The 14,785-nt window shown below is 38.9% G+C and overlaps 1 protein-coding gene across 1 annotated transcript in view; it reads right to left on the bottom strand.

The window, feature by feature from the left end:
• Positions 1-9,693: 9,693 nt before the first annotated feature.
• MYRFL (myelin regulatory factor like) overlaps positions 9,694-14,785 on the bottom strand; it is a 39,348-nt gene continuing 34,256 nt past the window's right edge. The window contains exons 21-25 of the mRNA XM_030259680.4: positions 13,563-13,650; positions 13,232-13,306; positions 12,167-12,275; positions 10,061-10,135; positions 9,694-9,967 (exon numbers count right to left, since the gene is read on the bottom strand). Coding sequence (XP_030115540.4) covers positions 9,881-9,967; positions 10,061-10,135; positions 12,167-12,275; positions 13,232-13,306; positions 13,563-13,650 — 434 coding nt within the window. The 3' untranslated portion in view covers positions 9,694-9,880. The remainder of the gene's footprint in view (positions 9,968-10,060; positions 10,136-12,166; positions 12,276-13,231; positions 13,307-13,562; positions 13,651-14,785) is intronic.

Here is a 14,785-nt window from a genome sequence, read left to right as displayed (position 1 = left end):
CAGCAGATTAACATTTAATGATGCTTTCGGTTTCAGCCCTTGTAGTTTTTCATCTCTCAGAGGGCAGACAGGGAAGAGAAAGAAAATTGTGTACTATGTACAGCATATGGGTCTTCTTTCAGCCATCTGCTTTAATATGCTTGACTTTGACAGATTCCAATTTTTTAATTATTCCAACTTTGAAAAAAAAAAAAATTCTACATATATCTTATTCCAGAAACAGAACCTTGTTGCTTCTTGTGTACCCAGACCATTTTTATTTAGATTTGTGTAACCGTCATACCTAATTCAGTTTAAATAATTAAACACAGGGAACATGGTTCTTGGTAGCTGTCCGAACAGAAGCAAGGAAACTAAACCTTGCCAAGACAGATGGATTAAATGAGATCCTTCATGTCACTCTTTGTTGTCTTGCAAAACACATATAACCACACAACTTCATGCAAAAATAAATCCTTAAGGGACAGTAAAGTCAACCAGAAACAGAGTTGCCATTCTTTCTGTAAAGCACTCCGTGTCCAGGAGCAGGTGCAGATAAAGCACCTGGAGGTTCCCAGAGGCCCCTCAGTGCTGCCTGGAGCACCCACTGAAGTCAGTAAGATCATCACAAGCACAGAAGATATTGAAAAAACAAAACTGTGGTATGAAAGTTCACAAAGTACATAATTGGTGGCATGGCTGAGAATTTGATAACTTATTTGTGGGAAACAGTGACTTGAAAAAAGGATTTACATGAGAAAGTAGAGGGACAAAAGTGATGGCCCAGAAGGAAGGAGAAATACAAAAGCTAGCAGAGAGATCCCAAGCATTGAACATTTCTGGAAGAAAAAGGTAAGAATTTTAACTTTGGGATTATAGTTACCGAGAGACAAGGCAATAGTCAGATCCTTAAAGCAAGTAGATCACCTAGGAAAGTGATAAAACAACAGGCAAGAGGATAATTGGTACTGCTTCAGCCATAATACTGTAGGGGGAAGCTAGATGGGAACACAGTGGGGAGAGAAGGAACTGAATACCACTGAAGTCACTTCAGCAGCCAGAGCCCAGCTGTTGTGTGCACTTTAGTAAAGAGAATATCTGAGATGGCTAAAGTCCAGTGAAAGTATGAGCTGTGAAGTCATGAGGGTAAAAACAAGGCAATTAACCTGTCCCATGCAGTAGCTTTCATTGTTTTTTAAGTAGTGCCCATGCGCCTTCAGCAGCCACCCAAGCAATGAGGTTACCTCAATAAGTTTCTAGTGCAAGTTTTCTTTTGCATGAAGAAATCAGAAAACTATTAACAATTCCTAAAAACTGACCAGAGTAAATCAGGAAGACAGGAAGTCACTTTTTTTGCAGTCAAAATCCTCCAAAGGAAGAAAAAGAAATTGCTTCCTAAAATTTAAAATTGCAAAATCACAAGGTTGCAGCAGACTCCCAAGCAGCCTAGAAACTGAGAATCATGAGTTTGCAGAAAGGGTGCCCAATAAAGGCCTTACAGCACCTGCAATAATTTAGAGAACAACTCCATTCACAGAGCTTGTGCTCAACTGCCCAGGTCACAGCAGATCTGGCTCAGGGGAGACTTCATTCTCCTTGGTATCTGGCAGGCCATGGGTTTAATGCTGCAGGTGCTTCATGTCTTCCTGGCCCATCTCTGTCCTACTCTGCTGCAGGGTGGATACCCCTGCACTGTGAGAGACATGCTGAGCTGAAGCATATCATTCCTCAGAGTGAAAGAAAACCTTCTAGAAAAATGTCGGGCCTTGACTCTTCAACCTGCACATCTCATATCCCCTTGCTAAAGCTCAAAGCACATAGCAATGGTATGAAATCCAAAAGGAAATTTACTCTGAGTAGTAAAAATGGGTGTTTGCAGTTAAATGCAACTATGGGAATAAACGAGTAAAGCCTAACACAAAACTGAACTCCCTGGAGCAAAACCCTGAGGAATTAGTAGGCATTGTTTACGAGCCTCATCATAGTGTGCTCTTTCTGCCCCAAAGGCATGCACTGACACAGTCCCCAAGAGCAACACAGAGCAGGGAAGAGAAGAGTGCAGCAAAGCCCTGAAAGCACATCTGTCTCTCTGTGCAACATTTTCAGAGTATTGCCCTTAAGTGTAGGGTCTTGGTCCATGTATGGGTGGCATAACTACAGGACATAACCATTATTACCACCACTAGATGTAAAGATATCCAAACACATCAGCAAGAATATTCACAGTCTCTAATTGTAAGAAAATATAGATCATGCTTAGCTACTGCCTCATTTTGTTAACAAGAGATAATTGAAAAAATACATGCTAAAGTGATTGCCTAATCATCACATCAAATTTGTTAAAAATTCAATTCACTGTGATCAAATAGCTATTTACAAAAAGCAACAACACACAGAGCACATTGCTTGTTTGGGGTCTATCTCACCAAGTCTGAACAAACAGACTTTGTGCAAGGAATTTTACAGAGGAAGGAAGACCAAAACTGTGTCCCAGCAGCTTTTGGGCTAATTTTGGGACTCAGAGTATCCTTCCTGCTGCTCCATTACCTCCAGTTTGAGAATTATTCGTGTCCCTTTTCTATGTATCCTGAGGAACCTCTGATATTCCACCTTGCAGCACTGGCCTGACCCCAACCATTCTCCCTCTTCCATCAAGATAAAGGTCATGAGGGTCCACAGGAAGAGCTTGCATGACACTGTCCCTCCAAAATGCAGGATTAGGGCAACTGACAACAAAAGTCCTCTGTCGCCTTCACCCCCAAAGGATATTCTCTTAATCTAGGTTTTCAATGAGAAAAGCAAATGATTTGTAAGTTATTTACCAAAGAGTTTTGTTCCAAATTCATGTCAAGCTCTGCAGATATAACAAAGTAGTCAGGACACAACATTTTTTAGGAATCAGCAATAAGCTTTAGGCAGAAATCTCAACCTGTAAATATTGCATTCTGGCCCAGCAGATTTCCTTCATGATAGACCATGACCACTTCATAATTCTAGGGTAAAACCATGAAGATTAATAAAAAGCAGAAAAAGGATTTTAATCAACACAGCCAGCTGGTCTGTCGTTTGGATTATGTTGTGGAAAGCAAAGTGTAACATTAAGATTGAATGTAAAATGCAAAGCACTGATTACCCTGCAGACTATCTACCAGCTAAATTAACATTAAACTCATAATTGCAAATCCTGTGCTTATATTACTGCATGTAGGCAGTTGTGATATATTTAACATCAGCTAGAAATTTAAACATTTGCCTTTAAAATAATGAGTTTTGTTTCAAATTCTGTTCATAAAAGTCACTTTCCACCCATTACTAAGAAGACGACCTATTTTAGATCTCATCCTTTAAAAGTATTGTGGTGAGTTCCTTTTGTGGAGGGAGCAAAGCAGGACACCTGATGTCTGGGAAGCAACGAGTGAGGGATGAGGAGAGGGAGCCTGCTCCCAGGGCGGGAAGATGAAGGCTTATCCAATACAGGAACATGCAGCCCAAGGATGGGACTTCTGGTCTGCAGGTACAGCTTTGGGTGCCTGGGAGAAGGTGCCTCCTCCAGGACACAGACCACGAGAGGCACCAGAGGCTGCAGCCTGACCACTGCCCCTGATCAGCAGATGTAGGCTGCTGCCAGCTGCTGCAGGGTGGAGGGAGATGGGGGGAAACAAGCTGGCTGGACCCTGGCCAAGGAGCAACAAAAGGCTTGTGTGCCATCCCCACATCATCCTGCCCTGCCGGCCACCCAGCCCGCAGAGCACCATAGCAACCAGAGTTAAAACTGGGTCAGGATGCCAGTGCAAAACCTGTTATTTTGAGTATAGGGTTTGCACTGAAAATGTTCATTCATGTGCTGTTTTGACAGAAAACATGCTATTTGGTGAAGATGAAGAGGGGAGAGGAAAATATGCTTATGAGGAAATCAGTGCCCAAAGTGCTGTGAGTGAATGAATTTTTTCTTTTTTTAGTGGCGCAGTACCTGGACAAGACACACTAGGAGTAATTGAAGTGCCATCACACGCCTTGAATTTCACTGAGGTTCCAGGCAACACCCACAGTGTCCTGGGTGCATCAGCCAGGCTGCTCCTGACCACCTGCCAGCATGGCCCAAAGATAAGCAGGAGGGAAAGCAAGTCACTGGACAAATATATGTGATCTAGGACTGGGACATACTTGTGCCTTGGCCTTTCCTTAGAAAGTACAGTTCTTTCAGCTAAATGCATTACTCATAGCCACTAATTGGCACTCCAGGCATTATGTGATGTTAATTAAAAGTATTCTGTCCATATTAGAAGAATTTAACAAATAATATGCATGCATAAGTGCAGAGGAGGGGGTTTGGAAGTGTAACAGTGAAAATAGTTTATTTCAATTACTTGATCCCCGCTGTACAGAAAAAAAATCATACTTTTTCTGGAGAAATATTTCTGTAGCTCGAGAAAGATATGAAGTTAACATGCCAGAATCAAAGCATTCAAGCTGAAAATCTAAATCTAGACCTAGTATACTTCTCACTGGGCCTGATTTTTCTAAAGTGCTGAGTACATGGTTTTACTAAAACAGGACCTGTTTGATTAGTCCCAGACATACATAATCCTGACACATTTGAGCATCTCAGTGTGCCTAATTAACTTACCCTTACAACACTGACCCACTTCCAAATCCTCTTTCCCTTCATGAAGTAAAAACACAATCAGCAAAGTTTTGTTAGTGAGCAATGGAGGCATGAAGACTTCATCAGTGGTCCCAGGTCTATACATGAGCAGGACTGCATCCCAGCCTCCTCAAGAAACCTGAGAGACATTACGCAAGATTTTTTTGCCTGGAATGAACTAAATCCTGGCTTTTAACCCAACATCAAATTCACAAGCTGATATGATCAGCTTCACTGTTCTGCTGACTAATAATTTTAAGGTGTTGACCAATTACAGTAAAATTTGATGGAGGCTCAGCCAAATTATGTTTCTTTAAGATGCAAGAAAATCTGCAGCCAGGAAGTTGAAAAATACAAAACTTGTGCCCACAGAAAGAAACAGATAGGAACAATTTAATATTTACAAAGGCAAGTAAGAAATCTCTGTGTGAGAGGTGAGAAATCCTGTGTGAGCATCCAGTTAGATGCCATCAGTATGAGAAAAACTCAAATTAAAGCCAGTCCTGCCTTTTGCCTTGTCCAATATGTAAGGAACATGGGAAGAAGCAAACATCTTGTGGAGGATAAATCCAGAAAAGCCAGCAGAGCAGCTGGGATTTTTGCAGTGACAGATTATCAGTGACACAGGACACAAATCTGAAATAAGTTGTTCCTCTGTAGCACAATTTATCTGAGACATTAATATAATTACTCTACAATGAAGGCAAGATCAGTAAATGATTTGTTATCATGAGTTTCCATCAGTTGTTCAAAGCTTTTGAGTTTACTATAATGTCATTTATAAAAGCCATGTCCTCATATAAAAGTCTTACAGCACTGCAACTGAAAAATTATTATTAATTTTCTGTGCATTTTGAATGTAGTTTCTATACCTAAAATGAACTAGCTTATTTAAAACACACTGCAGCACTCATATCAATAGAAAGAGAAACCTGATATAAATCAGGTTTGCATTTTGCAGATGGATTGGCTCAGGTTCTACGCAACAGATTCGTAGTTCAAGAAGTCAGTGACTCATGAGTGAGGAACTTCTCGTACTGTGAGCAGAATTTAACCCAAAGTTAATGAAAATCCTAATAAAAGTATTTTTCTGATTTTATAAAGCAAGCTAAAATCCTAGAAAAATGTAGATAATCAGGACTTAAAAGATCACCCCTAGGTCTCCCTTCAGACCTGTTCTATCCAGGACTGCAAACCCAGTTTTGGGATTGCTGACTTCTCAGTGTGGGCTCACATCATGCCACCAGGCAGCCTCCTCACTACCTACCAGGCATCTTCTGAACTAAAGAGTCACTTGAATTGAGCTGTAGTAAGAGACCAAAACGCTTTTTTGCTCACAGCTGTCCACAGATGTGCCAAAGGCTATCAGCAATTCCAGCTGCAGACTCACACCTCAGAGCTGCTCCTTCTGCTCTTCTGCCTTGTCCTTGGTTTCCATGAAGTGGCCATGCAGGATTTCCTGCCTTTACAGCCTCTTGGCTCAATGCCCTGGCTTTGAATTGATCTCTGGCTCTTACTTCAAATGCTGCTGCCACTGCTAGATCAAACTCAGAGAAAGCACAGCAAAGTAATTTGTGTTACAGTCAAGTAAAAACATGAATTGCCACATCATGTTCTTGGTATGCACAGCATGGTTTGAAACCCAGATCAGATGGCACAAGATCACCCCATTCTAGCCCTGCATTTGCCTTCTGCAACTTACAGCTGTGACTTTCATACAGCCTGGCAGTTTCCTTTGCCTCAGCTCCCCCTTAAATTAGGCAGAAATATTCCAGTGATGGATGTCGGAAGGTTTCTTACAACCACATTGTGCTAAAAATAGATAAGGGAAAGAAAATTTCCTGTTCCAAGTAGAATTTACGTAAACCATTAATAATTAATTAATCAGTTTTCACAAAAATTCTTTCAACTTAGAATGACCACTATTAAAAAATGTTGTAACTCCGGTACTGAGGACACAGAAATTGGAAAGGGAAAAAAAAACCACAAAAAAAAAAAAAAAAAAAAACAAAACAAAACAAAAAAAAACCCAAAAAAAACCCCAACAACAGACATGCTTAAACTTTTTAAAACTTATTCATTTGGAAAGGTCAATCCATACTTCCTTTGGCTTGGAAAATGCTGCTGGCCATGTTTTCCATGTGGTATTCTTTTCTCTGGTAGTTCTAGTTTAATGCCATACAAGGGAGAAGGACAGCAGGAGGCCAAGAATATCACCAGTCCAGTGCTGTCAAGATGAGTTCCACTTCCCAAATGCAGTAAAGTGGAGGCTTGGCAGTTAGGGGGGTGAGAATCATTCCCAGAGTTTCTATATTTCCAGTCCAAAATGGATCAAAATCTGGTCATGTAGGTCAGTCATTCACTGGGTTTCTGGTGGGGCTGTGTCGCAGTCTAACTCCAGTAGGCAGGTAAACAGCACCCAGCCACAGTTCTTTTGCCATAAAGTATTTAATTTCTACTAGGTCTTCCCTAGCTTTTGCCAAGATTGATTTTTGTTATCTCAGACATGTTGGAACACAGCCCTCATACAGCCACACATCACCTTATATCTGAATTAAATCTTTAACAGTATCTTACTACAAACATATGACAGGACTAGAGAACTAGTTGAAAATTCTTAAATGGACAAACTGATGTGCAACTAAACCACCACAAGCTTTTTAGGAAATAAAATAGTTGCTATCCCACATGCACCTCACCCTAGACTCTAATTACAGAAAGCCTTTTGATGACAGGAAACACAGTTTATATTCTCCTGCTGCAGTGCTCTGTGCCACTGGGAAGGGAAATACAATCCAGAATAGTGTGATGAAAACCAGGTGGGCCTAAAAGGTAGAATTTTTGTTCAAAATGCACATACATTATCATCTGCGGCTGATTGACTCTACCCTGAAGTTCACCCTACAAAAAATTAAAGGCACATATTTCTGATTATTTTGTTTCCAGAGTTCCAACACCAGTTAGTCTCTGGAATTTTATAGATCAGTGGTTTACACCACAAATACTTCCCAGGAAAAAAAAAGCCTACACCCCAAAAAGACCCTTACACATATAAGGTCAAACAAATAAGTAATTTAAGAAAAAGAAGCCAGACATTGCAATTGACCCCAACTAAGCACATGCATCTAAAAAAAAATCAGTGAGAAGGAGATTATAAAGGAAGCCCCAAAACAGCGACAAAAGAAGTACCAAATCAAGGCACAGAAACAAATCAAACTCTCCCATCACACTGGTAGGCAATAAATATACAATTAAGGCACACTGGTGTTCACAAAGACTGTGGCAAGGTCTTCTTTAAACATTAATTTTTCTTCCTAATGTTTCTCTTTCGCTGCTAAATAATTTCATTCAGAGGACAGTTGTTCAAATGTAGCTTTCACATAATAAATCTTTAAAAGCCTACAGTCTCTCTGTTATATTTACTTTCTCTTGTCTACACAAAAAAAGAGGATTGATCTAAACATATCCGACAACACTATTTACACTTCAGTTGATTATTATATCTGATTTCTTTCTGAGTAACTAATGTAAAATTTCATTTGAATACCTCATTCTTAAAAATGTATTTCCTATATATAAACAGAAAAAAATTTCCCATGCAGGTGTGTATCCATATGCAACTTAGAAAGCCATGAAGGCAAGACATTCTTATTTTCAATATTTCTATTCTTTTATCATACTAACTCAAAGCACAAACACCAAGAAAAAATATGACCTGAATTTAGGTGTAAATAGTTCATTCCTGGTGTACAGTTTCAGAGGGGAAAAAAAAAAGGTGGCTAAAATATAACTTGTTGAAATAGCAGTAGCATTGTTAAATCACACAGCTGTGGTGACAATGATGGGACTGCTTTCTGAAATGAAAACACTTATACAGACAACTGAATTGACTTGTTGTTCCCCAACTTACACTTATTTTAGAGGGCATTTGCAGAGTGCTACATTTCTAATTTAGAGTTTTGATTAGTTTTTGTTCTGTTAGCAAAAAAAGAAATGGATTTATATCTAAAAAAGGGCAGCAGATACTAAATTAAAGTGTATGCCTGTAGGACAGAAGCAGGTCTCCTTATTTGAAATAACATTTAATCATCTTCCCATTTTTTGAAAACTGAAGGGTATCCCACCTCAGCAGTGTTCCTACCCATTTGCTCTTGTCTGCAATATATATAATATCATACAACTTCTGCATGATCCATACGATCATTTTATTTACATATCTCTCTGGGAAGCAGTAAAGACTTGAGCAATGCAAATTTTTCAAAGCTATCAGTGGGAACTGAGAGGAGGTGTCATGCTGCTTTTGGTGCTGAATTACACAAAACCAAATCTGACTCATCAACTCCAAAGTTAAACCTCCTGATAGTGAGGTGAAGGTGTAGCAGATATTGCAAAGTATCCTTATCTAAAGATGCTGAGCTTCTCCATAAGCATATGGAGACATATGACTGACAGTGAACCACTTTATACTATAAAAGTACCACTTATATATATATATATATATATATTTTTAGCACACTCCTTCTTGGAGCATGTGTGGAGATTCCTCCCTTGGGTGGGGACACCTCTTAGGGTGAGCTAATGATGTTTGCCCACAATCATTGGCATGGGTGAGTAACATTGATTTCTACACAATAATTGTTTCTTTTTTGATAACTTTAATGTCATTACTCTAATACAGTACCTTATATACTACACTAGCAGTGTTAACTTCCATAGCGTGTAATAAGTAATCCTGATTAAGATCTTTATGTCTAATCATTTATCATAATAAATAACTCATTTTTATACATCTGGCTTGCCATCCTTAATTCTGCATGACAAAATTGTAGAAAGGTTCAATCACATGTGTATAATTCCTTAGACTTAAACCATTGACCAAGTCTGGGGCTAAGATTGGATCCAACCACACCCAGACTCCTTTCTGAGGAGTTTAGAAAGCCAGAGGTCATTCTGCACCTTGTGACTCAATGGGAAGGCTTCTCTAATAAACTTTTAAACTCCACCCACAACAACATCACATACTCCATTACCTCGTGTCTTTTTAGAAACAGTTTCTGGAAATGCAGAGCTATGGTTGTTGTCAAACACTTTATTTTTCTACTTTTTTATTAATTTAAAAGTGAAAAAAACCCAAGAAAGTCCCATACAATCCAGAAAGAGGTTTAAAAAAAAAAATCCAGGATTATTTGCAAGTCTCTTTTTCATATTAAGTGTTTCTTCATCTTTTCCCGAAAGAACAGAATATTCGGCAACGTTTTAATTACACTGCCGATAAAAGTAGAAGTAGTAATCAGTAAAAAACATTCCAGCAAAGTAGCGGTCTGTTGAGCAGCTAGCAAAACCCTGCAAAAGTAAAATAAAGGAGATTCAGATAGGAACTTCTTTCAGTTCAAATGCTATTTGTCTTTTGCTGTGTTGCCATTTGAAAAGGCTTACCGGCACAGCTACGCGGAAAGCGTATGCGCTGTCATACAGCCTAGCTACAGGGAGGGCCCAAACGTGCTGGCGTCCCTAGGGGACAAATGAGAGACAGATTAGATAACCTCATTTCATGGGAAACTGGAGAGAAGGATAGGCTCTGGAAATGCTTCATTGACAAATGCAGTGCAAGGTAATTACGTATTTAAAGATCAAGTGCTGACTTTAAACCCTGCAAATGTGGGTTTACTCTGATGGGCTCCACATGGAGAACTGGCAGGCATCTGACTCCCAGTGACACTCAGCTGGCTCTGAGTAACTGGATTCCTTCACTCATTTTCTAAGCAAATCCCCCCAAAAATAGGGATTGTTTCTGATATGCCAGGTGGCCTGAGAGCTTTAATTTGTAATACTAGCAAATGGCAATTCTGCTGACTTTGAGACATCAACTTTAGCAGACCCCAGAAGACAGAAAATTTCCTCCATATATTCTAAAGATATGGGTAGTCTCTTCACCCAGTATCTCAAAAGCAGATACCTGCAATGTTTCATGCTATTTTTTATTACAGTATTCCGCCATGAAAAAGGTAAAAACCATATTTTGTACCTGAAATGTTTATGTTACAATTAATAAAACAAAATTAAATCCTCACCTCTTTTTCACCTAATGACCCATGGTAATTTATATTTCTAGTGTCTCATCTCCTTCATCTTTCTCTCCTCACTTCACTTTCTGACACATCCTCTCTGCTGGAGACAATGTGTTCACATGGCAAAACTTACGTGGGACTGGTGAGTCCAAATGATTGCTGTTCTGGCTTTTGGCAGGGAATAAGCTTTCCCATCCCTAGAAAAATCCTCTTAAAAGAAACCTCTTCAGCTAGGCATTTCTATTCTGAGTCACATCAAATCCGAAAGCTCACTGCTGCTGGAGGCTAGTTAGCTTTAGTCTTTTGATGTGGATTTCAGGTTGACACAGGAAATCTCTTTGACCAGTTTTGTCAGTAAGCTTCAAGGACATTTCTGGATTGTGAAACTCTCTATGTCTGACTTAATTTCAGTTCAGTTGAAATTACAGCAGACAGGTCAAAACTTGGAAAAGTTGGGCTTTTGGATGACTATGCCACTGTTAGAGAGAAGCCTGAAACTTTTTGCAAGGACATTTGAAAAGTTGAGCAAAAAGTCATCTGAAGGTATCTCAAGTGCTGTGATCTGACTAAACACAAAAAAAAAAACAAAAACCAACCAAACAAACAAACAAACAAATAAAAACGTTATGTATGGGATCATAGACCACAATTCTGAAGACTCTTTTCCAGAAGAAATTGGAAATTACTTCCAAATTCAGAGATGTTTCTCCTACAAGGTGTTCAAAAATTGCTTCTGCCTTTCCTACTGTTTTAGCCAGAATAAACATTTCTGAACAAGCATTAACAAATGGGGGCCTTGAAGGAGGCCTGTATGTCCAGGGAACCTGAAGAAAGTTTAAAGCCTTCATTGATTTACTGGAGATGCTTCAAGATTTTCTAGATCTGGTTACTAAATATTTTTTAGTGGGAAGAGCTAACCTGTTTCATCATCTTTTATCCCCATTGAGGCAATCCAGAGAATGACACATAAACAATTTTGCTTTTAAAATGAAGACTTTTCCCTAGAGGGATTTATTGGTAAACTCCTGTTCACACAGAAATAAAGCAGAATATTACCATTGTTACCAGCAAATTCCAGACCTTAAAACTGGAATTCATTATCCATAAGATAATAAGGGAAACCATAAAGTAGATGAGAGTTTGGAAGACTCTCCTAAAGCTCTGAATGATGAGTTATTCCTATTTCTTAAGTATCTCTGGAGTTATAATGAGTTGTAGTCGTGGCTTAGGCTGAAGCAGAATCAAAACTGTTCTTGTAGAGAATTATTGGATAGATTTTTATAAAAGTCAGCAAAAAACTGACTCCAACAAAAGGACTGCATCTCATTATGGTCATGCCAAAGCCAGCCATGACTGACAGACTCAAAGTACCAGCATTTGGATTTCTAGTACTTCAGCAAAGATCAGAATTTTGTAGCCATTAGTTTCATAAAAATTATTCCCAAAACCCAGAGTATTGCTATAAAAATCTTACCTGTGTGGTTTCTTGGAAATTCTTCCTAGTGTTTTGGCTTGAAGAATAATAAGAGCAATAATTTCCAAATGTGACTTTGCAGAGAAATATAATTAATGGTTCTGTGGTGCTTCAAGAAACAGAGAAAAATAAGAATAAATGACTCTATTAAAAATAAAATCAGTTGCCCCCAAACCACAAACTAATACTCAAAATACAGTCATATTCAGTAAAACTCTGAATATGATGTATTAATCTCTGTATGGGAGGGCTATACTATTGGATTATAATGGCATACATTTAAAAGACAAATTTTCAGTGTCTGTAGAAAACAAGCAGACGCTTCAAGGGTACTGTTATATTTCATCTTATCTGAAAAATGCAGATGCTTACAGGGATAACATTGAAGATCAAAAGACTGGACAATTCCTTTGTTGCAGAGACAGAAGTCATAAACTGTTGTCAAGCAGATTGTTTGGCAGCTGTTCTGGCTACTGCTGGCCTTTCTCAGAATAAAACTCCAAAATAAATGACCTGTTCCCTCTGGGAGAACACAGTGGAGGTGGTCTTTTGAGGAGAAAAAGCCTGCTGAAAGGATTAAGTCTGCTGCTTTTCCCTGCTGTAAGTCACAATTTTATGCAACACCAGAAGTTCCTGCACAAGAATCCCCCATTTACAGGGCTTGGCACAGCAGGCCCAAAGAAGGTACTCTCTGGAGTTACTCATGTTAGGTTCCTTATGTTTCTCTACAAGAAAAGAAAAATCAGATCCCTAGGCCAGAGACCACAATCTTGCTAATATACACATACATGTCTGCCCAAATGATTTGTAGGATTGAAGCTTAAGACTTCTGGATTTCAATACCTGCAACATCAGGTGAAATTTTCCTTGAGCTGAGAATGGTATTGGGCCTATGCAACAGCAAGGAATCTGCCTAAAAAGTCTACATTGTGTCGATTTTTCCATAGATTTTTCCCACTTCTCTGAAGAGGATGAATTTTTGTAACAATAGACATCAGGCAAGAATTTCTATCAAATTAAGAACCACTGTTGTCTTTTGCATGTATTCCTTTTAATTGCACTTACTTTATTTCCAGTGAGATTTCTACATCCGTGGGCGTGTATTTGTTAATAGGAATAACATAGCTGTAGTTTCCAGAGCTGAAAAAGGTTGCATTAATACACATGGGATTTTGAGATAGACAGTATCTTCATCAAAATATGGAAATTGCATTTAAATTTAAAAAGAAAAAAATATAAAAAAGTATCAAAGACTACTGCATCCTAGATGAATCAACTGTGAGCAGGAGCCAGCCAGGGCACAACAATGGTGTCTAATTCTACCACAGTATATTAAAACAATTATTTTTATTAATTTATTAAATAATAAAATAATAATTCTTAAAAATTCACCTACCTGCACTGCAGATTTTTACTACAATAGCGCTTGTCAATGCTTTGCTGAGTTTCCAAAATCTTTATGGAACTGATTGTTGTATCAATCCCTAAAAATATTAAGAATAATAGTTTATTCTTGATTATTTCAGAAATCTTAAATAAGAGCATATTAAAACTGCAGTTAGTCTACTGCCTTGATTGTCACTACATGACTTGCTGCAGGTCTAAATTCACACTCAATTAAACACCTCTGGTTGATTACCTTCATTCTGCCATTGGAGAACCTGAACCTTGTTCAGTTTGCAAGGACAAATATCCTGGGAACTTAACATTGCACCATTTTCTTTTGCACAGATGTTGAAGGCTACTTTGATGGCATCCCAAGTAAAACTCAAATGGGTCAATATTCATTTTCATGTACTAGAAGCCGTATCCATTCAAGTAACCACAAACTTGAAAAATCTCATCTTTGTTGAGAGGAATAATATAGAATGCAACAAAACTTGTTTCTAATTATCTGTGGAAGAAAACTACCCAGCTTAAAAGAAAATCATAATTTCTTCATATAATGTTGCCTTGAACTTGCAAGAACTTTTGTTTTTGCAAGAGTTTTGTAATATACTGCAGATAGATGGTGAGTTTAGCCATGATAACATTGTTTTTCTCTTAAGCAGACGCCACATGTCTGAGAGTGCTTTCCAAATCCTTCCTGAACTCTGGCAGCCTTGGTGTCGTGACCACTTCTCTGAAGAGCTTGTTTCAGTGCCTGACCAACCTCTGGGTGAAGAATCTTTTCCTAATACCCAGCCTAAACTTCCCCTGACAAAATTTCATGCTGTTCCCTAGGGTCCTATCACTGATCACCAGAGCAAAGAGATCAGTGTCTTCTCTTCCCCTCACGAGGAACCTGTGGGCCACCAGGAGGTCTCCCCTCAATACCTTCTCTAGGCCAGTTATAATTAATCATTATAGAGAATTACCAAGGGATGTCAGCTGCTCCTCATACGGCTTCCTCTGCAGACCCTTCACCTGGTCTTACAATGTGGTGCAGAAAGCACAAGGAGGACTTGGGTCAGCAAGCCCAAGCCCTTCATATCAGGCTGTGTACACTGGATTTGAATTTCTGTTCCTCTGTTCCACAGCAACCATTCCCTACTTTGCAGAGAAACTTGATGAGTATACGGTGACCCATTCTCTGATTATAGAATCTCTGTGTGGTAGTATATACTTAATTGTCAGCAT

This window comes from Taeniopygia guttata, chromosome 1A (assembly GCF_048771995.1).
Source record: "Taeniopygia guttata chromosome 1A, bTaeGut7.mat, whole genome shotgun sequence".
In the NCBI taxonomy this organism is placed as follows: Eukaryota; Metazoa; Chordata; class Aves; order Passeriformes; family Estrildidae; genus Taeniopygia; species Taeniopygia guttata.
This window is presented reverse-complemented; position numbering and strand designations above follow the sequence as displayed.